The 27,577-nt window shown below is 34.0% G+C and overlaps 2 protein-coding genes across 3 annotated transcripts; one reads left to right on the forward strand and one right to left on the reverse strand.

The window, feature by feature from the left end:
- Positions 1-230: 230 nt before the first annotated feature.
- On the reverse strand, positions 231-27,489 carry LOC139498773 (two pore potassium channel protein sup-9-like). 2 transcript variants are annotated; one of them, XM_071287313.1, is made up of 3 exons: positions 27,227-27,489; positions 10,249-10,557; positions 231-1,064 (listed from the first exon to the last, which is right to left on the reverse strand). In XM_071287313.1, the coding sequence occupies exons 2-3, from the start codon at positions 10,529-10,531 to the stop codon at positions 283-285; spliced, it is 1,065 nt and encodes a 354-aa protein (XP_071143414.1). In that variant the 5' UTR covers positions 10,532-10,557; positions 27,227-27,489; the 3' UTR covers positions 231-282. The 2 variants fall into 2 exon arrangements, with proteins under 2 accessions (XP_071143414.1, XP_071143415.1); XM_071287314.1 differs by lacking the exon at positions 27,227-27,489 and adding an exon at positions 11,049-11,485.
- On the forward strand, positions 2,487-8,466 carry LOC139498772 (uncharacterized). Its single transcript, XM_071287311.1, has 2 exons — positions 2,487-3,360; positions 5,640-8,466. Exons 1-2 carry the CDS (start codon positions 2,655-2,657, stop codon positions 6,212-6,214), a joined length of 1,281 nt encoding a protein of 426 aa, XP_071143412.1. The 5' UTR covers positions 2,487-2,654; the 3' UTR covers positions 6,215-8,466.
- Positions 27,490-27,577: the final 88 nt, after the last annotated feature.

A 27,577-nucleotide genomic window follows, 5' to 3' on the forward strand; every position in this document is an offset into this window, starting at 1 on the left:
AAGTTTAATTCGATGACGAGGAAAAGAGAAAAGGATTGCTTTTACGTATTTGGTAATTATCAGCTGTCGTTAGTCAAGCAGACTTCCAATAACGTTCAATCAACTTTGCATGGTTTCCATTAAACATACAATTATCAAACATGACAAACTCCATTGTTATAGATGAAATGCATTCAGTTATAAAGCTTATCTACGATAAAAGTGTATTACTAGTATTAGTTTTGAGGTCATGAAAACATGTTTAATGTAAATATAAATAAAAGGACTAGAAAAATTAATAGTTTAAAATGACGCACGTTTACTACGTTGCCACAGTAAGAATGAATCAGTTTCAGAGTTGTTGTCTTCCTTAGTTGTCGTGACATTGTTTGACATGAAAGATTTTGTACGTGTTGGGTTGTTGGTTGCACCATAAATTTTATCTCTGGCTGACCTCCATTTATAACAAGAGCATGAACATACTGATAAAGTCTCTTGAAAATCAGGTCGCTCTTGTGCATTACCCACAACACCTGCGTTTCCGGTTATGACGTCGCCTTCAAGATGAACTGCATTCTGGGCAGCTATTGCTGCCTCAAGTTCGTCTCGTCTTTCATCTTCAGAATTTAGAGTAAGGAAACGCAACACCAACAAATTCATTGCAGCTGATATAACTGTCAATCCAAACAAAATAAAAAGTAAGCTGAATGCATAGTAATGCGTCTGTACTTTATCTTTCTTTTGTAAAGCTACATAATCGCCAAACCCAATCGTTGTCAACGTGATAAAACAATAGTACAGAGAATCAATGTACTCCCAACCTTCATAGTGAGAAAATATCAAAGCTCCAACGGCTACGATAATTGTAGAAAGATTCATTGTCACAAATATCAAGTCCGTTTGGGACACCTCTGTTTTCTTAAGTCGAAAACACTTTTTAATTTGTTTCAATCCATACGACATGAATGTGTTAAGTCTTTCGCCCACGCTTTGGAACATAATTATACATAGTGGAATTCCAGCTAATGCATATCCCATGCAGAACAACTTGCCACTTACAGTTTTAGGGGTACTATGTCCATAACCTGAAAAATATTTCAAATATAATTATGTTCACACCGGGCAAAAATAAATAACCTTTACACGGGTTTTCTAATGTACAAAACATTTGCTCATCATATGCTGTGAAACCTTTTTAGAAGTGGAGGGGGGGAATTGATGGAAACGAGTTTTGTTTTTAAATTAAAATTATCTTTTGTAAAGGGTATTTTTAGCCTTTGAAATATAAATGGCGAGCTGGAATATATATGCAATGATTACATAAATGTGTCCATATCTTCAATTTTTGATTGTATTTGAGTTTAGCTGTATTTCATTGTTACTTACATTTCCATTTTAAATTCATAATTTATTGTTTCTAGAGAATACGCAAATACGAATTTGTCTGTAGTAAAAGGTGGAAATGTTGAAAATTGGAATCGATTGCAGTGCAGTGAACATTTGTGTCGTGAATAGCCTTAAATTACCGATATTAAGCTCGAGACAAAACGTTCGGGAAAGCCAAATATAGAAATTATTTGGAACACCAAGATCTAATTTGTCTGAGAAAGAAACCTTTAACTTTTCAAAGTTGTCAGAAACGTGTTGATACAATTAAGTTTGTTGAAAACAGAAGTATTGGAGTCAAAATAATTTGTTTTAAATATGCGACAATAAAATTCGACTGGTTTGTGTTATATTTTCAGACTTGACTTTAATACCAAGCCACTTGGGGAAAAGTAATCAAAGAGCTGAATAGCTCTGAGGGGAAAGACGGCCCTTGTTTCTATTTCATTTTTTTTTTGGGGGGGGGGGTATCTTTTGATAGTCTTCATATAAAGAATGAAAAAAAAGAACAGCTAGAACATGTGGAAGGTTGACACTATTGGAATCAATTGTTGTTTAATGTAATTTCGTTTCTTTAGTTTAGGATTCAATTTAGACCAATGGAAGAGATCTGCATCTTCTAAAACTAAACATTCAATTAAAGTTGATAGTTAATTATCTAAAATTCAACTAGTTGAATTCTGTCATTTAACAACAACTACAATTATTTTTGAAATCTTAAAAGTGTACGACTAAACTACAGACTAGGGCCATTTTCCGTTTTTTGTGACAGTACTTTTTAGAAGCTTATATTATGTAAATATAAGCGCTGTTTATTTAATGACATCATAATCTGCATGGGTGTAGCACAGGTTTTGGTACTGATAATCCCCTGGACTACAGTCTACATGATCACTCCTTATTTGGTTATAAGGCAAGGAGTGATACATTCCATTCTCAAATTTCACAAGGATGCTAGGTAGTTGGTCATTTTGAGTTTTGCTGCTGACAGGGAAAGTCAAACATAAGTTGTCATAAAGTTACAAAATATCGTTTTTTAACCATAATATTAACTAGGTGTTAATATCCGTATATTATTGCAATATTGCAATTGGACTTTTGTGTTTATCTTCATATATATGTGAGTACGAACTACACTGCTTATTATCTTTCTTTTGGATCGTTGCGATTATTTTACTAAAAGGAACTTAGTGTTTTAATATTGTTGAAAATTTAACATTCCGCTCACGTACTGTACAGCAATTTGAAAGAACTTTCCCGTAAATACAAATATACTGAACTTTATAATTATGGCTTCCAGACGTAATTCAAGGAATCAGCCGTATTCAAATAGACATTTGGACCTAAATAACCCAGACAATTGGACGTCACAGCAACTGAGGATAAAATTACAGCAGCTGGGGATTGTTGTACCCAAGAATATTGCTAAGAGTGTTCTTAAACAATTTTATTTGGAAAATAAAGATCGCCAGATTGGCAATGCTATTATTGCCCAGACCGAGGAAGTTAATGATCCAGAACGCGCCGTACCGAATCCTTTAGCCTCAGCGAGTGCCCCAGACAGTTCCGCAAATGTGATCGACGAATTGCGTAATCCAACAGCTGATGAAAGTAGTTCGCGGAGCAATGAAGCAACCGGAAGTGCACATTTCGACAGCGTCGGTGGCAACAACATGGCTGCAATCATGCAGTCCTTCAGCATTGTTTCGCAGTCCGTCGCACAATGCGCATCCGGTCTCCAACAAACAGTTAGCCTTATTGCTAATCAAAAATGCTCAGAAATCAGTACTTCCAAGAAATTTGATCTCGCTCAGTGGTACCACAACAGAAACGCAGAGGACGCACCACTCATCGGGAATGGAGCCATACAAAGCCGGCTAACACCACCCTCATTAGGATACTCGTCCATTATACCGGGTACAACAGGTGTGCGATCGGATTCATACTCCAACGTAGATATTGTGGCACCATCAGTACAGAGGAATATAATTGAGGGTAAGGACGTTAATTTAGGTACTCTCCTCATTCCTAATTTTGAAGCTCCTCTGACCCATTCAATAATTGCCGATGGGTTACACGTAAACATGGCCAACAAACCCGATCCGAGATTAAATAGGCATCTTTCCATCCAAGAATTCATCCAAGCTTTTGGGAAATTCAAAAGAATTATGTGTAATGCATATCCAGAACGTAGGGAGGAACTAGATGCTTATGAAGCCGACATAATTAACATCCATAATTTCCATGGCCTAAAATTTTATGATTACCATAAAATATTTTCTGCTAAAGCTGCAGCTCTTTTGAGACAGAAACGTGTTAAAGTCGATTGGAGTCTCCGCGACCGTGATATCCTTTCATTAATTACAGCAGGATCCTCAGTAAATGTGTGTAAAATCTGTAATTTAATTGATCATGCTACACAATACTGCCCATTGCAATCTTCAGTCCAGGTTGAAAGTCCGTCTTCAAGATCATCTTCATCTAGTAACCTACAATCGGTAGACAAGCAAGGTCGTTCAAGAGTATTTCATGAAGGTCGGGAAATGTGCAATAATTTCAATAACCCCAAAGGTTGTTATAGGAAAGTGTGTTATCTACTCCATCAGTGTACAAAATGTCGTGCAACAGGCCATGGTGCCGCAACCTGTAGGAAATCTAATGTGCCTGTTCATTCTTCAACATCTTCTATGTCCTCTAAGAATAAACCGGAGAAACAAAATTCAGGATGACTATCCAAGGAAAATTTCTTGTGTGAAGCTTCAACACCAATAAATGTTGATAAATTGGAGGAAGAGTTATCATCACATCCGGATAGAAATTTTGTATTATATCTATGTAATGGCCTGAGACAGGGTTTTGATTGTTTAGTTCAAGGGGATATTTCAGAATCTAAAGAGTGTAAAAATAATTTTTCTGCAAGGTCTCAGGTTAAAGTTGTATCAGAGTTAATTAAAAATGAATGCCAAAAAGGTTTTGTACATGGACCTTTTCAGTCCTTACCTTTTGCAAATTATAGAGTTAGTCCACTTGGGGTTGCTGAAGGAAAATATTCTGGGAAGAAACGTTTGATTTTAGATCTTTCATCTCCACATGACAATGACAACTTTCTAAGTATTAATGAAATGATTGATAAAGAAGAATGTTCCATGTCTTATGTTAAAATTGATGATGCTATAAGAATTATTCTAAAATTAGGTAGAAACAGTACACTTTGTAAATACGACATCTCAGATGCGTTCAAAATTTGTCCTTACTTGCCATCCCAGTGGCCTTTATTTTGCTTCAAATGGCAGTCTTTTTATTATTATTATGTAAGATTAACTTTTGGCTGTCGGTCTAGTCCTAAAATTTTCGACACCATATCACAAGCAATTTGCCATATTGCAGAGAAAAATTATAAGATTAAGAACATTTTACATCTACTTGATGATTTTCTTACTATTGATCACCCAAGTGAAGATGGTGAAAGAAGTATGGCTATAATGATGACAATTTTTAAACGTTTAAATATTCCTATAGCCAAACACAAGACTGAAGGACCAGTTACTTGTCTAGAGTATTTAGGTATTATTTTAGATTCAAACAAAATGGAAGCAAGACTTCCAAATATTAAAGTACAGAGAATATGTGAGTTTATTTCCAAATTGTTGTCAAAATCATCTTGTACAAAGAGACAGTTATTACAGTTGTTGGGACATTTTAATTTTGCCACAAGAGTTATTTTACCTGGCAGATCTTTTTTGTCATACCTTATTAATTTGTCAACTACTGTTAAACATTTAAATGAATTTGTACATTTAACTAAAGAATGTAAGGTAGATTTAGAATTTTGGTTAAGATTTTTGTCAAACTGGAATGGTATTACTATGTTTCATGATTGTTATTTCACATCCAGTTATGACTTTGAATTGTATACAGATGCTGCTTCTACAATAGGCTTTGGGGGATATTTTCAAGGCAAATGGTTCTCTTCTTATTGGCCTGTTAATTTACCTACTTTAACTGACAATTCGTCTATGGCGTTCTTAGAGTTATACCCTATTGTAGTAGCAGCATTGTTATGGGGCCACCTCTGGCCCTGTAAAAAGATATAATTTTGGTGTGATAATGAAGCTACTGTTGCTATTGTTAGAAAGGGACGCTCTAAATGTTTAGAAATTATGAAACTTATGCGTCAATTAACATGGTGTGCAGCTCAGTCTAATTTTCATTTTAGTGCTAAACATGTACCTGGTCATTTCAACCAAATTTCTGATGCTTTGTCTCGTTTTCAGATGACTCGTTTCCGAAAATTGGCTCCCCAGGCAGAGCAGAACCCTCATACATGCCCCAGTGTGTCAGAAGTAATGTGGTCTTAACAAACACTGTCAACAAATTATGGTCTAATGCTGTAGCTATGAGGACAAGAGCTGTTTATGAGACAGGATATAACCATTTCAAAACATTTCTTCTTTTAAATGGGGTCAACCTGAATGGGAACAAATTACCTCCCATATCTGAAGAACTTTTAATTTATTTCGTTAGTCATTGTTTTCAAATTCTGAAATTACAATATTCTACTATTAAGCTGTATATTTGTGGTATTAGATACATGTGTCTCAAGGACAACATCCCCTCACCTTTTGAATCATCAGACAAAGACCATAAATCAATGGTTCGACTATCTTTATTTCTAAAGTCCGTTAAACGTTCACAAAAACAGTCAGTTAGGCCAAGATTTCCAATTACTTCTGACATACTAAAGCAAATGTGTGTTAAACTAAAAAGAGGCTTTTTTTTCAGAATTTATAGACTTAATGCTGGAAACTGTTTGTATAGTAGCATTTCATGGATTTTTACGTTGTGGTGAATTTACTGTAGATAATGCATCTAACTTTGATTCAGAATCTAATTTATGTGTTTCTGATGTTACATTTTCTGAAGATTTTGCAATTCTTCATCTAAAGCAGTCTAAAACTGATCCTTTTAGGAAAGGCATTGACATACAACTGCATAGGCTAAACAATATCCTATGCCCTTATACAACTTTAAAGCACTACTTACAAATGAGATCAGTTAAAGGGAAATGTGAACTTTCAGATCCTTTGTTCATTAATGAAAATTTTTCAGCTTTAGAAAGAAAATATTTTATTACAAATTTAAAAATTTTATTAGAAGCCTGCGGATACAAAGCAGAGCTATATAATGGCCATTCCTTTCGTATAGGTGCAGCAACTAGTGCTGGAAAAGCTAATGTTGAAGATCACTTAATTAAAACATTGGGTAGATGGAGTTCTGATAGTTATTGTCGCTATATAAGAACAGATAAATCTTCTATTAAGAATGCACAGCAACAAATTTGTAACAATTAAAAATTTCGAACTGTAACTATGTATGTCTTCATATACTTGCATGTATATATAGATATATGCTTGTAAAATCTATGTAGCATTAAGAATAACTCTTGCTAATTTTATTTTCATGAAATAGTCAGTTGTGTGTATGTTATACATTGTGTATCATTAAACTATGTACAGCTTAAATTGTGTTTAATAGAATTCCACAGTGTGTAGTTGAAGGTTAATTTATTCCATTACCCACTTTTTCCCATTTATTACCTTGGGGGTCACTCAGCTGCTTCACACCTGACTTTTTGGACCCTTTCGAAATTGACCACTGGTCTAATTTCTCATTTCCCCCAAGTCATTAAATGTAATACATCTACATTTGTTTCTCTCTCCACCGTCAATCTAACCCCCTTTATCGTAGCCACCTGCTATGAGATGGAGCAACGCTTCATACCCTTATAGGAACTCATCTGGTTCCGGTTGGTTGACGGAGTGTCCATGTCCATGGGGCTTGGTCCATCTACACCAAGTGTCGTCGACAGGGCCTGGAGCTAAATTTCCCTTAGCTGAGTACTTGACTCCCAAGGGCCAAATTATTTATATATGTTTTATTAATAAAAAATAGAAATTAAATAATCTTGTTGTCAGCAGCAAACTCACTGATATAATGTTTGGTCTTACTAGATTCTCGGTTTCAATCTTATAGGGATGTCTATGTCTGAAGGTCACATTAAACGTCAGTTTGTCAACACTTCAGGAGTATGTTAAGAAATAAGTACAGTACAGGGTATAAAAGAACACCAGAGAACACCTAAACAAGAGAGCTACAAATACAGGGTATAAAATAATCACCCAGAACACCTCTTAAAAAGAGGAGTTCTCAAAAGGTCACAGTTTACTGAATCATGAGGAACACCTAAACAAGAGGCAACCAGCTAAACAAGGTACATGAATCATTATCAATGAACCACAGAAAATAGATAACAGACTTAACAATGAATAAGTCATCACTTGCTGTATCCGTCGTTCGTCAATGTCATGGTTACTTCTGTTAAGTTGTGGATTTCAGTCGTTTCGGTTATATCTCTAAGTCCCTGGAGTCATAAAATAAATAGAAGCTTATATTATGTAAATATAAGCGCTGTTTATTTAATGACATCATAATCTGCATGGGTGTAGCACAGGTTTTGGTACTGATAATCCCCTGGACTACAGTCTACATGATCACTCCTTATTTGGTTATAAGGCAAGGAGTGATACATTCCATTCTCAAATTTCACAAGGATGCTAGGTAGTTGGTCATTTTGAGTTTTGCTGCTGACAGGGAAAGTCAAACATAAGTTGTCATAAAGTTACAAAATACCCACCCACCTCCCTTTAATCAACTTCAACTACTCACTGTACATGGGAGCAGTCTCAGCAAACCAGTGGTTTTCTTCAATTTCAAAACTCCCTTTCGAAATTGACCACTGGTCTAATTTCTCATTTCCCCCAAGTCATTAAATGTAATACATCTACATTTGTTTCTCTCTCCACCGTCAATCTAACCCCCTTTATCGTAGCCACCTGCTATGAGATGGAGCAACGCTTCATACCCTTATAGGAACTCATCTGGTTCCGGTTGGTTGACGGAGTGTCCATGTCCATGGGGCTTGGTCCATCTACACCAAGTGTCGTCGACAGGGCCTGGAGCTAAATTTCCCTTAGCTGAGTACTTGACTCCCAAGGGCCAAATTATTTATATATGTTTTATTAATAAAAAATAGAAATTAAATAATCTTGTTGTCAGCAGCAAACTCACTGATATAATGTTTGGTCTTACTAGATTCTCGGTTTCAATCTTATAGGGATGTCTATGTCTGAAGGTCACATTAAATGTCAGTTTGTCAACACTTCAGGAGTATGTTAAGAAATAAGTACAGTACAGGGTATAAAAGAACACCAGAGAACACCTAAACAAGAGAGCTACAAATACAGGGTATAAAATAATCACCCAGAACACCTCTTAAAAAGAGGAGTTCTCAAAAGGTCACAGTTTACTGAATCATGAGGAACACCTAAACAAGAGGCAACCAGCTAAACAAGGTACATGAATCATTATCAATGAACCACAGAAAATAGATAACAGACTTAACAATGAATAAGTCATCACTTGCTGTATCCGTCGTTCGTCAATGTCATGGTTACTTCTGTTAAGTTGTGGATTTCAGTCGTTTCGGTTATATCTCTAAGTCCCTGGAGTCATAAAATAAAAAGATTTTTAATTTTTTTCTTAAGAAAGTTAGGACTGAAAAATCTTTTCAGTTTTAAATTTCCATTGATAAAGTTCCCAGTTACATCTCTCATCACAGGGATACAGGTACCAATAAAAATAACAATATGATTGATGTAAACTGTGTGAAGCTTGTTTCCAAATCCTACATTTTGAAATATTTGTAAAATTTCATGAATAAATAGGTTTAAACTACAAAATGCAACATTTGTAATTTTTTTTGTAACAATTACAATGATTATGTTGGTACACAAAATTAAGTTTTAATGGAAGACTACTCATCATATACTAAATGTCACATTTTAAGTGTTTATTTTAGTGGATAATTAGCTCATAAATTGAGGTGCTCCTGAATTGGAGGAAGATTCTCAAAACAGAGTTTTACAGAAAAAAAATGTAAAGATCGTTTCTCTCCCCGATCTCATGTAGCCCCTCGGACTTTTTGTTTACTTTGGAAGTTGTTGACCTACAAATTAAAGTATTGCATGTTGATGTTTGAATCATCTACAGCAAACATCATTATGTTTAAATTTAACAAATACTTTTTTTTAATAAGTGCACAATCTTTGAGAATGACTTAAATAACCAGTGAAGGATATCCCTGCTTATGCGTAGTGTGGCATTCCAACAATGACGTCACTATAAAATATAATGTAGGTTGGATATATTTAGAATATCTCGTCATACTGATTTTTCCGGATTGTAAAAGAAACGTAAATAGTGTAAAGGAGAGCTCAATATACGATAATTTCGAGAGAAACAGAAGGGAAATGTGTAAAAAAGTGTTTAAAGTCAATTTATTCATTTGTGTCTCCCCATCTCATCATTCTCAGTAAGATTTGTTGGGGGGGTTTTCCACACTATAAAAACAAAATGAATGATGTGAGGGAATGTCACTCTGGTCAACCCCATTGGGGATTGACGGCTTCAAGCCGTCTTCCCCAAAAACGACACGACTGTTTCAAAATATTTTCTTGGTAAAACCTTTTCATCTCGTTAGAACGGCTTTTTAAACAGAAAATAGAATTGTTTTTCAATACCAAGCCACTTGGGGAAAAGTAAAAACGACACGACTGTTTCAAAATATTTTCTTGGTAAAACCTTTTCATCTCGTTAGAACGGCTTTTTAAACAGAAAATAAAATTGTTTTTCAATAAACTTTAAAAGCACAACGTAGAAAACAATTTTAACTTGGTACCGACTTTCTTACCTATAACTGCTACATCATATACAGTTAAATATTTAAGCATGAGAAAAATGTCCACTGGGCATAGGCTTACTTACCTATAACGGCTACAACGACTAAAGAGAAGTATAAGGCACCAGAAAATTTCCACTGGGTACCGGCTTGATATGGTTTCGATTTTATAACGTTGATTCGAATTTTTTCAAAATGTTCATCCGTGATATTATATTTTTCTCTGATTTTGCGTTCTCTTTCTCGTAAATTTCGTCTATTTTCTATTTCAAAGTCAGACTCCAGTGAATCAAAGACTGCAGCTCCAATAAGAAGATAAGTGAAGGTACATATAATCAATGACAAGGTTCGCACGTTCTGCCTTTTCATTCTTTTTATGTCGACTTGGCAGACACCTACAATAAACAAACATAGCATGAACATTTAAAACATTTGAAATAGTAGTCTTACAAAGAATTTGATTCCAATGTAAACCCACTAATTGAAACAGAAGAACTAAAGAATTGTGTAGTTTTGTTGATGTTTAATCAAAGTAACTATTTCAAATGACTACAATAACTAGTTTCTAAGTGTAAGAATCTCTCCGAAATTGTACCACCAGATTCAAACTGATGTACTCTTTGTTTTGAACAATTGCCATGTTTCGTCGTACTAGAATTATCGCTTATTATTTTGGGTTGTATAGTTACCCAGATAAGGCATTTAATGTTTCAATTTTTCTAAAAAAAAAAAAAAATCACCAAATTTCGCTGCAACAAGATTTACTGATTAATATTAAGTTACTTCATTTTAACTATGTATTTTCCAATGATCACGGTCAGACACTACAGAAAAATATTCATAAATCATAGAGAAAATTCGCAATGTGTTTTTGATGAAAACTTACCTTACTTAAAAGTTCTATCAATCAAAGAGTGATCCAAAAATTCCAACCTCAATTTTTTTTTTATTCCGTTTCTATGATCAACAATGTCAAAATGTCGCTTTTTTGTTTCAATTTCTTGTGTAAACTTTACAATAAATTATCCTATTGAATATGAAACTCTTTAAATCCTTATAAATAGAGCAAAAGTGGTATATTGATGATAATTCTTTTCCTTTTCTCTGTAATTCCACTACCTATAAATCTCTTCCTGTAAGAATGCTCATTAAATAAGATACTGCGTTGTGATTTATGAAACGTCAGGGGTTTCCTTTCTCTCGCTAGTGTTTCACTGATTTTAAAATCAATAGAATGATAGAATTAGCAATACTACCACCACGAATGTCTATGAACACTTAATGCCTTATACAAACATGGAAATGCCAACATGAAACGTCAGCTTAAGACTGTTCGTTATGTCGATAAAAAGGCTTTGGAATACAACAATAACGCTAATAGAAGAGCATTACGGGGGTCTTGACTTTTCTCTATTCTTACCATTCTTAAGTTTAACTTTTAATACTGCTTTGTCATATTAAATGAGGATTTGAAAATATAGAAATGAGAAGATGTGGTAGAATTGCCAGGCAATGAGACAACTCTCCACAAGATACCAACTGACACAGAAATTAATGACTAGAGGTAAACGTACGGCCTTAATGTTTAGTTCTGTTTTGAAAAAAAATGTGGTAAGGCATAATCTAATTTGTGTATGTCGATAAAAAGGCTTCAGAATAAATTATAACGATTATAGAAGTGCAACACAAAGTTCTGAACTTTTCGCTTTTCTTGACATTCTTGAGAAAAACTGTTGCTGAAATGTTGTTTTTTTTTCATAGAGAATTTGAAAATGTGAAGTTATTTCTTAAGGCATCAAACTGTAATTTCCGCCTGATACAACAACTACGTTGCATACAAGACTGTACTGTAGTCCTTGGAATAGCAGTCAATCGCAACATTAAGCAAACAAAATGTTTATATTAATGAAAATACCATTGATTATACCTAACCTGATAATCATTAGTGAATGAAACATCAGTTGCTATAGGCCTAAGATTAAAATCCTAATGTGATGGTATTAGCGTGCCGTTCTAGATTAATTTTCGCTATAGTCTTGATGATATTAATGCAATAACTGACAACAGACTGTAGGCTTCTGTTTAAGAACAGTTCTTTTGCTTATTTTATTTTTTTGGTTGCTGTCTCATTGGCGTGTACCTAGCATCACGATGGCTACGAAAGAGGGCCATTAAGTCCCGTAATTCAACCTTTTTTTAAATATTTTATAAAGTGTCTACTCATGAACCTTTGATGTGAAGGTCTATGTGATCATCGAGGTTTCTGAAAGTGAAAGCAAAAAGACAAGTTTAACCATTTTTCACTCAAATCATTGATTTAAGATATAAAGAGGTAATTCTAGGCATAAGCTTAAATTCAATAAAAATATTATTATTGTCAAAGTGTGCATTGCTAACGAAAAGGACATTGCAAAAGTTTTATAAAAAAAATAGAAAACTTAATGTCTGTTTAAAAGTCAAAGATACAGCTATACCCAAATGCCACAAACTTTCAAAAGACAACTCAAATTCAGCGCTTGTCGTGGTTTCATGTCGGTCATAAAAAAAATTCGTAATGGTTTTGTTATAAAGATAGCCGTTCGCGTATCGTTTTCTCGTTTGAATTGATTCACATTTTTCATGTCGATACCATTTATAGCCAACTATGCATAATAGTTTTTCTCATTGTTCATGTCGCACAGTTATTGATAATTGCTCAGGGGCGGATCCAGCCATTTCAAAAAGGGGGGTTCCCAACCCAGAGTAAAGGGAGGGAGCAGGTTCCAACTATATGCTCCCATTTAAATGCATTGATCGTCCAAAAAAAAAAAGGGGTTCAAACCCCCGGAAACCTCCTCCCTCCCCCTCCTGGATCCGCCAATGATTGCTTGCGTCCACTTCATGTGAACTGTGATTGACAGTTGTCTCAGTTGTCTCATTGTTCACAACCAAGATGATGGAAGTGTTAAACGACCTTGACTGAATGTATATCCCTCGCACGGTCGGCTCGGTGCCCGAGGGCTATTGGTGAGCTTTAACAACCATATCAAATCTCCTTTTTTATATAGATGTCAATTAATAATCTATCTTGCAAAATAACACCCATAATAAGGGCCCATGCAGCAATACAAACAAATAATTATACAATAAATCATGATAAATTACAATACAATTGAAGCAATGCAACACAATAGAATAGAGCAAATTTTAGGAAAGGGTTCAATTAACAAATTTATATAAATAAACACAATCATAAACTTGTCTGGCATTGGTCTGACCCCGCCTTAAATTCTAAAGATCTTGACTCCAATATTAAGTTCGGGGTAGGGTTTATAATTTGTTTAAGTTTATTTAATGCACCAATATGTTGAAGTACTGGTACATAGTCTTTAAAATAAGCAAAAACATTTAAACGCAATAATATTTTAATGAATTGAAATTCATCATTTAGGACTCCAAAGTTTTTGCATAATCGTTGTGCTCTTGGAATGTTTCTGTATATACTAAATTCAAACCCTAGGGAAGGATCATTAAGTCTAAATTTTGAGTCACTGTTTATGTATAAAATTATAGAAATTTAAATATTCCTCACACTGACTATTAGTTTTAAATTTCCAATAAAGACCAGGTTTGAAAGTTTAGTCAGAGTAGTTTTTCATAGTCCTTTAAGAATAAACAGCATTTAATATTATTATCATGGTTATGTTGCTATGCTTTTTTTTAGGTGTGTTCCATTTACACAAAAGACAAATATAAGTCAACTTATGTAGGTAATAATAGGGACCAGGACGTCAAAAAAAAGAGCTAAAATTAAGACTAAGCATACATAAATAAGGCCGTTAGTTTTCTCGTTTGTAATGAATTGTTTTACATTGTCATTTCGGGGCCTTTTATAGCTGACTATGCGGTATGGGCTTTGTTCATTGTTGAAGGCCGTACGGTGACCTATAGTTGTTAATCGCTGTGTCATTTTGGTCTCTTGTAGAGAGTTGTTTCATTGCCAATCATACCACGTCTTCTTTTTTTATATGAAAGAATGAATTGTTCCATTCATGGTGAGGTGAAAATAGATTCTAAATTAATTCACTTAAATCATCAATCATAAGATTTAAAATTCAATTTTGAAAATGTATTGCAGTTCTCTTATATAAGCCGAGCGAAACAAATTACTCTGCTTTGCACTTCTTGTTTGAACGATTCAAAATAAAGCAATTTCTTTGTCAAATACAGTTACAATAAAATCCAATTACATAGACGGTGTAAACAGGGAATTCCGTACGTAGACGTTTTATTGGTTAATCGACATATTGAATCAATCACTTGATATTAGGGTTGTCTATTGTTACACTGATTATATCTCAATATGATATGGATATTGACATTGAAACGTAAAACCCGTATAAATCATATTTCAATTTTCCAGTAAAATGGAGGGGATTTTGATATTCTAGCTATATCCAATGTGTGGTATTGTTAATCGTTTGGATTGCAGATCGATTATTTTTCTCTTTGATTTCTCATTTGACGAGTTCTTATTCTTTCATCTGTTAGTCTTGATTTGAATATTTTGCATTTTCCCACAATTTTATCAGTATTTTATTATACGAATCTCTTTCTGAGAAAATGTAGGATTTTATCAAACTGAGTTGCACGCAAGCATTTTCCACAATGATAACACTATTTTATTATAGGAATCGCTTTAAGAGAAAATGTAGGAATTATCATAAAACTGAATTCGCCGTTTCAGAATCTAATGCATTCTGGGTAATATTTTCAAAAGTGTACACCAAAGCGTGGTGATTGGTTTAAAACGTCCCAAACAATTAAAATTCAGCCAATGACGTGACGTTATTTTCATTTTGGGGTACGAACAATGAAATTACCCATAGTGCTTTAGATTCTGAAACACCCAATTACAGTTCCGTGTACTTAAATTCAAACTTATGAGAAAGAAAAATAAAAGAAATATTAAAATGTCGCGGAAATTCTTATGAAAAAATATGTTTCATAAAATAATTCCAAACTTTTGTTCGGTAAATTATAAAAGTTCAGATTTTCAGGTTATAGTATCTAAATATGATTAGGTCCTTTTTGGTGTTATGTTAGCTCTTTAAATGTTTTCTTTTCTTCTTGATCAAGGTGAATATTAAAAAAGGGACTTTCCATGTAATCGTATTAGCCTGTCAGTTTTTAAACCCACGAAGACATTGTGACTTGACGATATATGTATGCGAATGAGAAAAACAGCAAGAAAATATTTTTTTAAAACTACATATACTATCTATAATAACATTAACGGTACCAATTTTCCTGCACCAGATGCGCATTTCGACAATACATGTCTCTGCAGTGATGCTCGTGGCCAAAATATTTGAAATCCAAAGTTTATATAAAAGATGAAGAGCTATAATCCAAAAGGTCAAAAAAGTATAGTTTAATCCGTGAAAGGAATCAGAGCTTTGCATGAGGGAGATACATTCCTTAATTTATAATAATTTTTAATATTTTGTAACAGCAATTTTAATAACACAAAAAATCCGTATGCTCATGCCAGTACCGAAGTACTGGCTACTGGGCTGGTGATACCCTCGGGGACTAATATAATTGTTGTCTGTTCTTTGCAAATATTTACATCTTTCTGTTTGATTTTTCAAAGCTTATAGCTTTATACAATTCAGCCTTTACTTTTTATAATTGTACCTTTATTACATATTTTAGAGGGAAAAGGAGTGCAAATAATTCTGCAAAACATTAAGACACTGTGAATAACATTCATAAACACCCATTAAAAAGGTGTATCTACAGTTTTGTAAATTTATACACATTAGATGTAAGAAAAATCCTTATCAAATCGGGCTTGGGAAGATTTCCTCTGGAACTGTACAGTATACTTGATCAATCTATATTGTATATATACATTGTATAGTTAGATGATATTCTCAAGACATCAATCATCTTGTTAATGAATCTGTTGTATTGATCCAAAACTTTTTTTTTTGAGATTTCGAGATTGATTATTACGATATCATGACAACCTGAATACAGATATATGTAACAGGCATCAGAATGCGAGTTCTTATTATCCCGAAAGTCACCCAGTTGCATTATTCGCATTAATAAAAGTCTTGCAATAATTTCTGAATGTTCAGTCAATGCTACAACTCACTGTATCCTCGTTATGGTGTCATACCACCAATTAAAAGTCCATATCTGTTCAACCAAATTTTGCAATTTTCACAGCTTTCTAAATATTTTACCTTAAGTTTAACTTCATAGAAACTAGGTATATCCTGAATTTTACATGTATCAGCTTTCTACATGCCAATTTTCACTATACCTTTAAAGCCTTTTTACAAAAAAACTGACCTTCGAACAGAGGTACTTCAAAAATAACCCCTGGTTTTCTGGAAATCTTAAATTAGTATACTATGGAGAGCATTAATCCTCATTTTTTTATGCAATCTAATAGACAAGTAAATTTTGGCTCAAATTGGTCTAGATATATTTCACTTTCACCAAAAGTTTCATTTCTGCAAATTTGTTGGTTAGTTTAGGTAAACAAGGACATCAAAAGCACTATTTTGTGTCGGAGTAGGGCTACGTTCTAAATTGGAGGGAGTAATTGGTGGTGTGACCACGTGGGTGTGACACCTAAATTTTTCCTGTTCTTACTTCATTGCTACCATTTTCAAATTACTGTCATGTAAAAAAAAATACAATCATCTATTTACAAACTCTCGCTGACATTTAAATGTACTTTGAATTCCTGTAGGAAATGTTTTCCAATTTATTCAATCAAGTACAACGCCCACTGTTGTTTTTTAAATGTCAATTAATGGGATCTTTTTTGCATGTATTTGTGATCAGCAAATTTTCCATGTATTTACTATAGCAAGACGCTTAACTAAACAATTGAACTTGAAGATATCTTATATATAATATTATTTTATAAGATATCATTAGTTCAAATCTTTTAAATTAACTAATTGAATCGACAGATATAGACACTTATTAAAGTGTTCAAAAATTGTCAAAAATCAGATGTACTACAATTTTTAAAATTCAGAATTTGAGGCTAAAATTAGTCTTCACCAGAACTTCTCCTTTATGACCGTGTTTATTTTCTTTATATATTCATGTATCCTTTTTGCTATTGGTCTCAAGATGTACGTTTGGTTGGCAATAATGAATAATCTTTTGGGGAATATAAGATGTGTTCAGATTCTTATCATTTCCAAGATGTGTACCCATTCCACTCACAAGATGTGTACTCCTACTCAAAAGATGTGTACCTATTGCAACCACAAGAGGCGTGCCTATTCAACTCACATGATGTGTACCTATTCCAGCCACAAGATGCGTACACAGTTGATCAGGAAGATGCGTACTCATTCAACTCACAAGATGCTTACCTATTCTACCAACAAGAGGCGTACCCATTCCAATCAAAAGATCCGTATTCTTTCCACTCACAAGATGCGTACTCATTTCACTTACAAGATGCGTACCCATTCCATTCAGAAGATGCGTACCCTCTCCACCCACAAGATGCGTACGCATTCCACTCATAAGATGTTTACCCATTCCACTCTCAAGATGCGTACCCAGTCGATCAGACGGTGTACATATCCCGTCAACTGACAAGATGTGTACCCATTCGACTTATAAAATGCGTCTTTATGATAAGCCCATTTTAGGCAATAACTTTCGCCTACTTCTGTTTGTTTTAATCAAGGCCTGATACAAAAAAAAATTAAAAAAAAGTAACATCGATCACAAGACTGTTTTCAAGTTGAACCATAAAACAAATGGTTTCACACTAGATTTTTTTGGGGGCCCTTTATAGCTTGCTGTACTGTGTGAGCCAAAGCTCAAAGTTGAAGACCGTACTTTGATCTACAATGGTTTACTTCAATAAATTGTGACTTGAACGGATTGTTGTCTCATTGGCACTCATACCACATCTTTCTATATCTATAAATCGTATGAACTGATAAACGACCGTGGTGAAATCTGCTAGATGAACATTTATGAAATGCACTTAATAAACTAAACCTCATCAGAGGATATAATATAATTGACATAAAAATAAATTATAATTAAAGACTTTAATTTGTTACAACTCCTGACATGATAAAGTAATTTGTTATATTTTTACTACATTTGCAAGCAATAAACTATACTTTATCGCACAACTCTGGTTAATCATTCGTCTAAATTCCAATTACTGCAAATATTTAATTACGCGATGATATTTGCTTTGATTAAAGCAAATATTTTCTTATTACTTTGCTGAAATTTCCCTAAGGGAAATGACTAAATACATATTAAATCCTATATTAACAACAATAAATGTTCAATACCGTATTTTGATATATCAGTTTTATACAAGACGATATTTTCGACAAAAGAGACGATTTTTTTTACCTTAAGTTTGTAATTTTCCCTTTTTTTTACGGTAATGTTCTTTTGGACCCTTTTACGGTAATGTTCTTTTGGACCATTTTCATGATGGTTATATTTCCCAAATCTTCTTATTTTCGTGATATAAATTTGAAAAGTTAACAACAACAAAAACTCATCAAATATAACAGGCGTATAATGTTGTATACCAGGCGCATGTTTCGTCTACAAGACTCATTGGTAACGCTCGAACCAAAAAAGGAAAGAGGTCTGTCAGAATACGGGTTGTTATAGTTCACTAAGGTGTCAGACCAACAATTAATAATTCCTATCTGGTAAACCAAATTTTGCAATTGCACAGCTTTCTTATTATTTTAACTTCATACAGACCAGGTATAGCATGAATTATACATGTATCACCTTTCTACGTGCCAATTTTCTACCTACCTTTTAAGTCTTATAAGAAATATCTGACCTTGGGAACACGGGTACTACCAAATATTACCAAAAAATATAACCCCTGGTTTTCTGGAAATCTTAATTAGTATACTATGGAGCGCATGTATCCTGAATGTTTAATGCAAACTCACAGACAAGTAAATTTTGGCTCAAAATGGTCTAAATATATTTTCCTTTCACCAAAAGTTTCATTCAGTTCTGCAGATTTGTTGATTAGTTAAAGTAATCAAGGATATCAAACGCACTAGTTTGTGTCAGAGTAGGGCTACTTTCTGAATTGGAGAGACTAATTGGTGGTCTGATACCTAAAGTGACCTCTACTCTATGACGACCACCGAAATGAGTGTACAAAATTGTTTGCCCTCATTGGTCAAGAGAAAGGGATAATTTGAGATGAGGTATTAAAATATTGCCATTGAGGCAACTATCAACCAGAGACATACAAATGGACTATGATATACCTTCAACAATGAGCATATCAATACCGTAGCCACAGCTATATTATTAGTATACCTGCATATGACAATTCTCTGTCGTCGAATTTTATTTTTCAACAGTGCTTTTTTATCTTTTGCTATAATATCGAGATTGTATAGGTTTCATTTTCATTAATCTATTTTCTCATCTAAGTATTTATTTATCTTATTAACATTAAAAACTATGCATTGGTATTTATAAGTTTCATCCTTCAAATAAATCTACGAACGTGTAAACATAACGGTTTTTGTCATGTTTGTTAGAATCACTAGAGACAAAACATCGACTTTACTGTCATTAAAAGTAAAGGTTACTAATTACTTAGCTTAAAATCCTTTTCCTGTCACTCAAACCTCGCGTGTAACTTACAAACCATTAGATGTATGTCATTAGTCAACATTGATGAACATCATTTCTATTCTGATATCAATAACGTACGTATAGTGAATAATCACTTCTAACATACAATTGTCCATTACATTGTGTCTAGAAAATGAATCATTTCTGTATTTTCTGTATTTTCTTTAAATTCTTTACCATCTATAATACTAAAGTTACGAGGTCCAATTTGTCAGCCGTCATCACGTAAAAACGACGAATCAAAGAATTCAACTTTATATATAACTAATATAGTACATAGGTGTAGATTAAAAATTACACCACTCCAGGCCCTTTTGTTTTCCACGTAATTAATATTGCCAATAATTAAGAAGTTCCGGGTCGAGTCCGATACCGATACCAATAGTATATTCACCTGTTACCTATTACCTTATCTGTACGTTCCGCATCCGACAGGCGCAGTGGCGGATCCAGGGGGGGTCCGGGGGTTGGAACCCCCCCCTTTTGTTGGCCGATTAATGCATTTGAATGGGAGCATATAGTTGGAACCCTCCCTTTACTCTGGGTTGGGACCCCCCCCCCCCTTTTATAAAATGGCTGGATCCGCGCCTGAGGCGCCCCACCAAACGGTGTATTCAGGATTTTAAAATATGCTATATACACGGGTCATAATCACAGGGTTGACACTACTAAATTGTCAAATTGTTAACTATTGTAGTATTTTAATCTGTAAAAACTTTCTAAGATAACAATACGAATACTAAAATTCTGTGACTAAAAATAAGGCGTATAGGTACAGTTTTCAATTTGTTAGCGGGCATGACGTAAAACAGCGAATCAAAGAATTCAACTTTATTTATAACTCATATAGGACAATGCTGTTGATTAAAAAATACTCCATTCCAGGATCTTTTGTTTTCTAAATAATTAGTATTACCAATAATTGATCAGTTCCAGTTCGACGGGTTCAAACAGAAAGATTTGATAGCAGAGAAAACTGTGTATCTTATAATCGGCATGACTTAATCAGATAACAATGCTAATACTAAAATAAGGCTTGCGCATAGTTATATACTTTAATTCAGTCACGGACCCGCGATATCACGGGTGTGTTCTAGTTTTCTCTATTCTTTATACTTTTTGACCATTATTCGCAATTTTGATATTTTAGGACCTCATTAGTCAACACTAATGAACATCATTTCTACTCTGATATCAATAATATACCTAGAGTGAATAATCACTTATTGTCCATTACATTGTGTCTAGAAAATGAACCCACAAATCATCACGTTTGTTTTCGAGCTATTTACGGGAGTCTGGGTTAGGAAAGGATGGTCTTCAACGCTGTATTCAGTAATTGTATTGTATATAATAGTTTTGTTGATTTGTATTGCTTTGATCGTTATAGGTGTAATTTTACAATAAAGATTATTTAATTATATTTACCATCTTTCTCTATGTTTTAAATACTTTTTTCCCATTATTCTCGAATTTCACATTTTAGCACCTCATTATTCTCTATACTATTCCCCCCTTTTTTTCTTTTATCTTTATTCTTTATATGTATGCCCATTATTCTCATCGACATCCTCATCTAGGGACAATCTCACGATCAAAAGCTTGGGAAGATAGCAGATTTATACCTTAATGTAAATTGAAATCAAACGAGCATTATAAATGGATCGGACGAAGGAATTACAACTTTCGGTGTTGCATACCCGACTTTCTCGAATGTACCAGACTTAAAATTGTATACGCCAGACGCGCGTTTCGTCTCTCCAGTGACGCTCAGATCAAAGTAGATAGAAATATAGATAAGTACAAAGTTGAAGAGAATTTAGGACCCAAAATTCCAAAAAGTTGTGCCAAATACGGCTAAGGTAATCTATGATAAGAAAGAAAGTACTTAGAATTTCTTAAGATTTATACTCTTGTAAACATTAAATTTATAAAAATGACCATGTTATTGATATTCATGACAACACAGAAGTGCTTACTTCTGGGTTGGTTATTCACTAGGGGACGAAACGTCCACCAGTAGTGTCATCGACCCAGTGATTTAAATAGTTATCAAAGGTAGGCTTATACATGTTATATGTTTACGGTTATATTTTTGGCGGCCGGCTTACCAACTTGGTTGAGTTCAGTATCGTAGCTGCTATCAATATCTATTTCTAATGCAACAAGGTTTGTAACGTTCATTTTGATTGGATAACGTCACTTTTTACATGGCATCAATTGACATAGGTATATATGCTTCCGGCGTCAAACATAAACACCGGGCGTTTTCTGGCTTCTGTGCCGCTTCAGAATGTAATAAAATTTGATAAAAAGAAGATTTTTAGGCGCACCAAGTGAGTTTTTTGTTTATTATTGTAGAAATAACATGTCAATACATTCCGAAATTCAAAATGTCGGCTTCCTTAGTTACAGACACGGAGATAGAGAATTTTACGCTTGCTGTTATCCAATCAGAACAATTGTTGCAAAATAATTGCATTAGAATTGACAATTGATGCTATGGACGTACGCGCAAGCGCAGACGGCATATGACAGATTTTAATTACATGTTTTAACGTTGTTTTCTGTCAGTTTCATTAGAATGGAAATAACACGTCGCCAGTAAACTTAATTTGCGACCATCATATCCCCAATTGATGCCGTCGGAGCTTAAAATATAATACAGTTATCTCCTAAGTAACAACTAGTCTATAGCTACACGTTCAAAAGTCAAAATCTACGTAGCACCACGTAGCTGCTACGATATTGAACGCATCCCTGGTAATTTTGATACGTGAGTTTGTCGGATGCGTGGAAATAACTGTTAGTGTATGCAACAAACATTCGTACTAGTAGAAACATATCTTTTACTATAGGTCCCAAAGTCGAAAGGTTCGGTATTATAGAAAACTTATTATTTATAAAAAAAACTTCGCCTTTCAGATCAGCACATGGTTTACAAAACTTTGATAGAAGTCAAATTTCTTGTTGATTTATTACATTTTAGAATAAATTTTTGAAAACTCTCTCCAAAAAATATATCATTAAACAGAACGTGTCAAATGCTTTTAAGACACAAAAATGCTAAACTTTTAGTCTATTGAAAATTAATTATAGTATAACTAATCGCCGTATTTGAATATCAAAAATAAGACAACGACCGAACGGCGCATGGATTAAACGAGTGCGGAGTACGAGTTTAATCCATGGCGGCGTTCGGTCACAAGTTGTCTTATTTTTTATATTCAAATACGATTACATTGGCAAATGGCTTTTTTTATGAAATTAATGTAGAAAATGTAAGGAACTATATCTTTTTCCTACGCATTGACAATTTGTTTTGATCCGACGTTATCGACGTCTTGACAACGCCTATTATTATACCTTACATATATTTTAAACAATTCTATTGGGTGAAACGTTATCACGTGACATGGAATAATTCAGTTGTTTTTCATTCAATTGCAAGGAAGGACGAATAACCCTAAAAATTTGCACCAGCGGTGAATAATAGGGTTATTCACCGGTGAATAACCTTTTCAGTTTGTTGATTTGTACTTGAGTTACCTCCCATAAAAATGACGTCACAGGCGTAAATAAACAAAATGGCAGCGTTCACGTTACACTGGAAGCCCACCGAGAGAAATGGAAATAAGGCAGTGGTCATGAAAAGAGTGCCAGCAGCCGTGTCTCTTATAAACAGTCCTTTTCAGGGCCATCAATATTTTACAAAAAGATTCTACCTTTGTTGTACATTCGAGAAATTCTAGAACACAAAGCCGTTAAAGGTATTTTCAGCTTGTGTGTTTGTGTTGACTGTTGTGTAAAGTCCAAAGAAGTGTTCGAAAGGCCTTTCCAATGTTAGTTCGGTATAATAAAACAATTGTGGCCCCTTAGAGTCGATGAATATCCAAAATTGTCAACCCTTAAAAGTTATTTCACTTCGGGCTGCGCCCTCAATGAAATAACCTTCTCGGGTTGACAATTTTGGATATTCACCTCTTCAACGGGCCATAATTGTATATTGTTGTATGACGACAGAGAGTGAAATAACCACGTTTATTTCACATGTGAAATTATCGGTTTTTATCTAACTGGGAAATCAATGTAATTCATTGCAACCAATGTAATAAATATATATGTAGTGCGATGGGGACGCTTAAGTACGATGGTCACGCTAAAGTGCGATGGTGGTCACGCTAAAGTGCGATGGTCTACGCTAAAGTGCGATGCTTCCATACGCTAAAGTCGGATGGTCCGCGAAAATATAGACGTTAGAAACGTAGATCGATAATGACGTAAACAGTCGTTCATACAAACTAAAAATGAACATGCCAGTAGAAAGATGAGGAATATTTGATTAACAATTTTTACATCAAATGTCCATTACTTACTAGTAATTGATTTGATTTAACCGTGTTCTTTGTCGGCTGAATCACAATGTTTATTTTTTTCGAGTGTTGGAAGAAGGACTACAGTCGACCCTTTTACTATGTAAATACAAAACAGTATACGCATACCTATCCTGCTTCTATTTGAAGCGAACGGATACATTCGAATCATTGTTTTTGTGGCAGTGTACTTTGTGATCCCCGTTAAAATGCCGTCGATTTTAATGAAAAGTAACGTCGGTAAAATAGATATACATGTTTTCGTGCGTGAACTGTAAATTGTCTGCTAAAACATTAGTTCGTACTGTACATTGCCGGAAAATAAAACATGTATTTGTACTCGCTACGAAAAAAAGGAGAAAGCTCGGCAAACATTGTATTTCTCTCTCATTTAGATTAAAGCTTATACAAATAAATGTTGCATATTCCGACAGTGAACGCATTTTGTATTTTCAATTTTCAATGACAAATGTAAGAGAGGTTGTAACACTAGTGTGGACGGCAATCTACACCAATTATCCAAATATTCAATACGCTCCGAATTGTCAAAAAATCATTTTACATGAAAAATAATATTTTGCAAAACATAAATTAACTTAATAGCAATTATTACATGATGGTCGGACTTGTTAATTTAGAAACAATCACTTCAGCCTACCGGTAAATTGTAAAGCCTATCACATATGTTGTACTTTAGCATAATAGCTTTTGCAAAAAGACTTTTTAAACCTCGATGTTTTAATACTTCGAATTTTACCCTTTGGACCATCGCACTTCAGCTTGATCCACCATCGTAATTTAGCGAACAAACAACCATCGCACTTTAGCGTGAGACACCAGATCGTACTTTAGCGTAGACCATCGCACTTTAACGTGACCATCGCACTTTAGAGTACCATCGCACTTTAGAGTCCTACATTTATAATTAATACGTTACATTGACGTTCCTTGCAAAATACGTTCAATTTGGACGTGGTAACATTTTGGGGAGACACGGACAACTTGATGGAAATCAAACCAATCTTTAAAAACAATTACATTTCAGTAGTAACATTTGTTTTCATAGTTCATTTGTCTGTCACAAATTTAAAATACCCTAAATTAGCATGGTACTGAAAAATCTTAAACAATGGCTCTATGGTAACATTTAAGGGAGACACGGAAAAGACTGAAAAGAAATAAAATGAGAGAAGCTATGTTAGAAATAAATATGTGTTCGTAAAATTCAATAAAATTACATTTGCATGTAGAGGTGGCGAACCTTTTCTATGACTTATATGAAAATATTGTAATATCGAAGTGCTTGCTTTCATTTTTGTATACTCGAATTTTCAAATCTTACAGCTGTATGGAATTTCAAAAATGGCCACTAGAATGCGAACTGACATGATATCTATCGTAACCGTTTCACACCATGCATATGATCATCTGGGCAAAAAAATATCAATTATTTTTTGTGCCTGTCCCAAGTCAGGAGCAACTGGCCTTTTTAGTCTTGTATAATTTTCAATTTTAGTCCATTTATATGTTTATGAGTTTAGTGTGTCGTCCACTTTCACTGATCTAGTACACATTTTGATAAGGGGCCAGCTGAAGCCCTCCTCCGGGTTCGGGATTTTCTCGTTGTGTCGAAGACCCATTGATGGCATTCGGCTTTTTTTCTAGACTTTGGTCAGGTTGTCTTTAACACATTCCCCATTTCCATTCTCAATTTTATTTATTTATTACGGACAATATAATATATAATTCTTTATTGTCATATAAGTAAAATTATACTTGTGACATAAACAACAAAATATAACGGAGTTGATCACACACATATATACAAGCAAAAATAACTTAGACTACCCTGTCCTCAGCTCTAAAGACTGTTTTATAAAGGAATATGTTTTTTCACTTAAAAAACACGTTAATGTAAACTCTAGAATGAGCAGCTAAAATTAAAAACAAAACTCGATGAACTATAATTTTCAATAATAATCCCGGCAAATGTAAATAAGACGATGTGGTATAATTGCCAATGAAACAACTCTTAACAAAAGACCAAATGACACAGAATTGTAAACGCAATTTACATGTTTCTCATATAAAAGCATTTTTCTGCATTGCATTTGTAGTATAAAGAAATGGAGGTGACGGGAACGTTTATATGTCAATGCAACAGTAACAACAAAGCATATGAAGCATGACGTCAATTAAAATTTGAAAAAAATGCAGTGAATGGACTGTTTTCGCTACTGTGAAATAATTAGTATACGAGCTTTCCACATGACGTCAATTCGAATTTGAAAAAAAAACTTGCAGTGAATGGACCGTTTTTGCTGCTGTGAAATAATTAGTATACGAGCTTTCCACATGACGCCAATTAGAATTTGAAAAAAAACTTGCAGTGAATGGACCGTTTTCGCTGTTGTGAAATAATTAGTATACGAGCTTTCCACATGACGTCAATTAGAATTTGAAAAAAAAACTTGCAGTGAATGGACCGTTTTCGCTGCTGTGAAATAATTAGTATACGAGCCACATGACGCCAATTAGAATTTGAAAAAAAACTTGCAGTGAATGGACCGTTTTCGCTGCTGTGAAATAATTAGTATACGAGCTTTTTCCACATGACTCCAAATAATATAAAATGAAAAATTTGGTATGATTTCGGATTCAAAAATGAGCAAAACCCGGCATGATATAAAGCAAGCAATTAAGGGCCCCGATATGACAAGGATAAACTATTCAAACGAGAAGAACGGGTTAATGAATAAAACAATAAAGAAAAACTAAATATAGCAACAAACGACAATCTAAATATCACACAAAGCTGTATACAATTTTTACTAAAATTGCAATACATACTCGTACTTTTACACCCCGCCCCCATCGCCCATCACCTTGTCGAACAGATATATTTTTTATTATAGTAATCAACATTTCCTTAATTGATGCATACTCTCGCACGAGTTTCTATCTAGTTTTATAAATACTGTAAAGTTTCCCCGATATATTTAAATTCACTAACCTTAATTTGATTTCATCTCCCTTGATCCATTTCTTTTAAATGCAATTCCTAACAGCTGAAATTCCGTATTATGAAATCTTAGATTCAAAATTACTATCATAGCATATCTGCAATGTGACATAAAAATGTATCTTCTGCGAGTGTTCACGGCTCTCCAATTGTTCGGGAATCCGCTTACAGAGATTATACGAAATCAATATACACTGTCGATTTTCCCGCTTTCTTGAATAAAAATAGTGGTAACAGACGGTTGATGTTTACAATATATAAATAGAATGTCAATTTCAAATAGTGCATGAATATTACTTTACATTATTGATTTTATCAACAGTGTCAATATTTATGCATAGA

The sequence above is a fragment of the Mytilus edulis genome, chromosome 12 (genome assembly GCF_963676685.1).
Source record: "Mytilus edulis chromosome 12, xbMytEdul2.2, whole genome shotgun sequence".
NCBI classification, from domain to species: domain Eukaryota; kingdom Metazoa; phylum Mollusca; class Bivalvia; order Mytilida; family Mytilidae; genus Mytilus; species Mytilus edulis.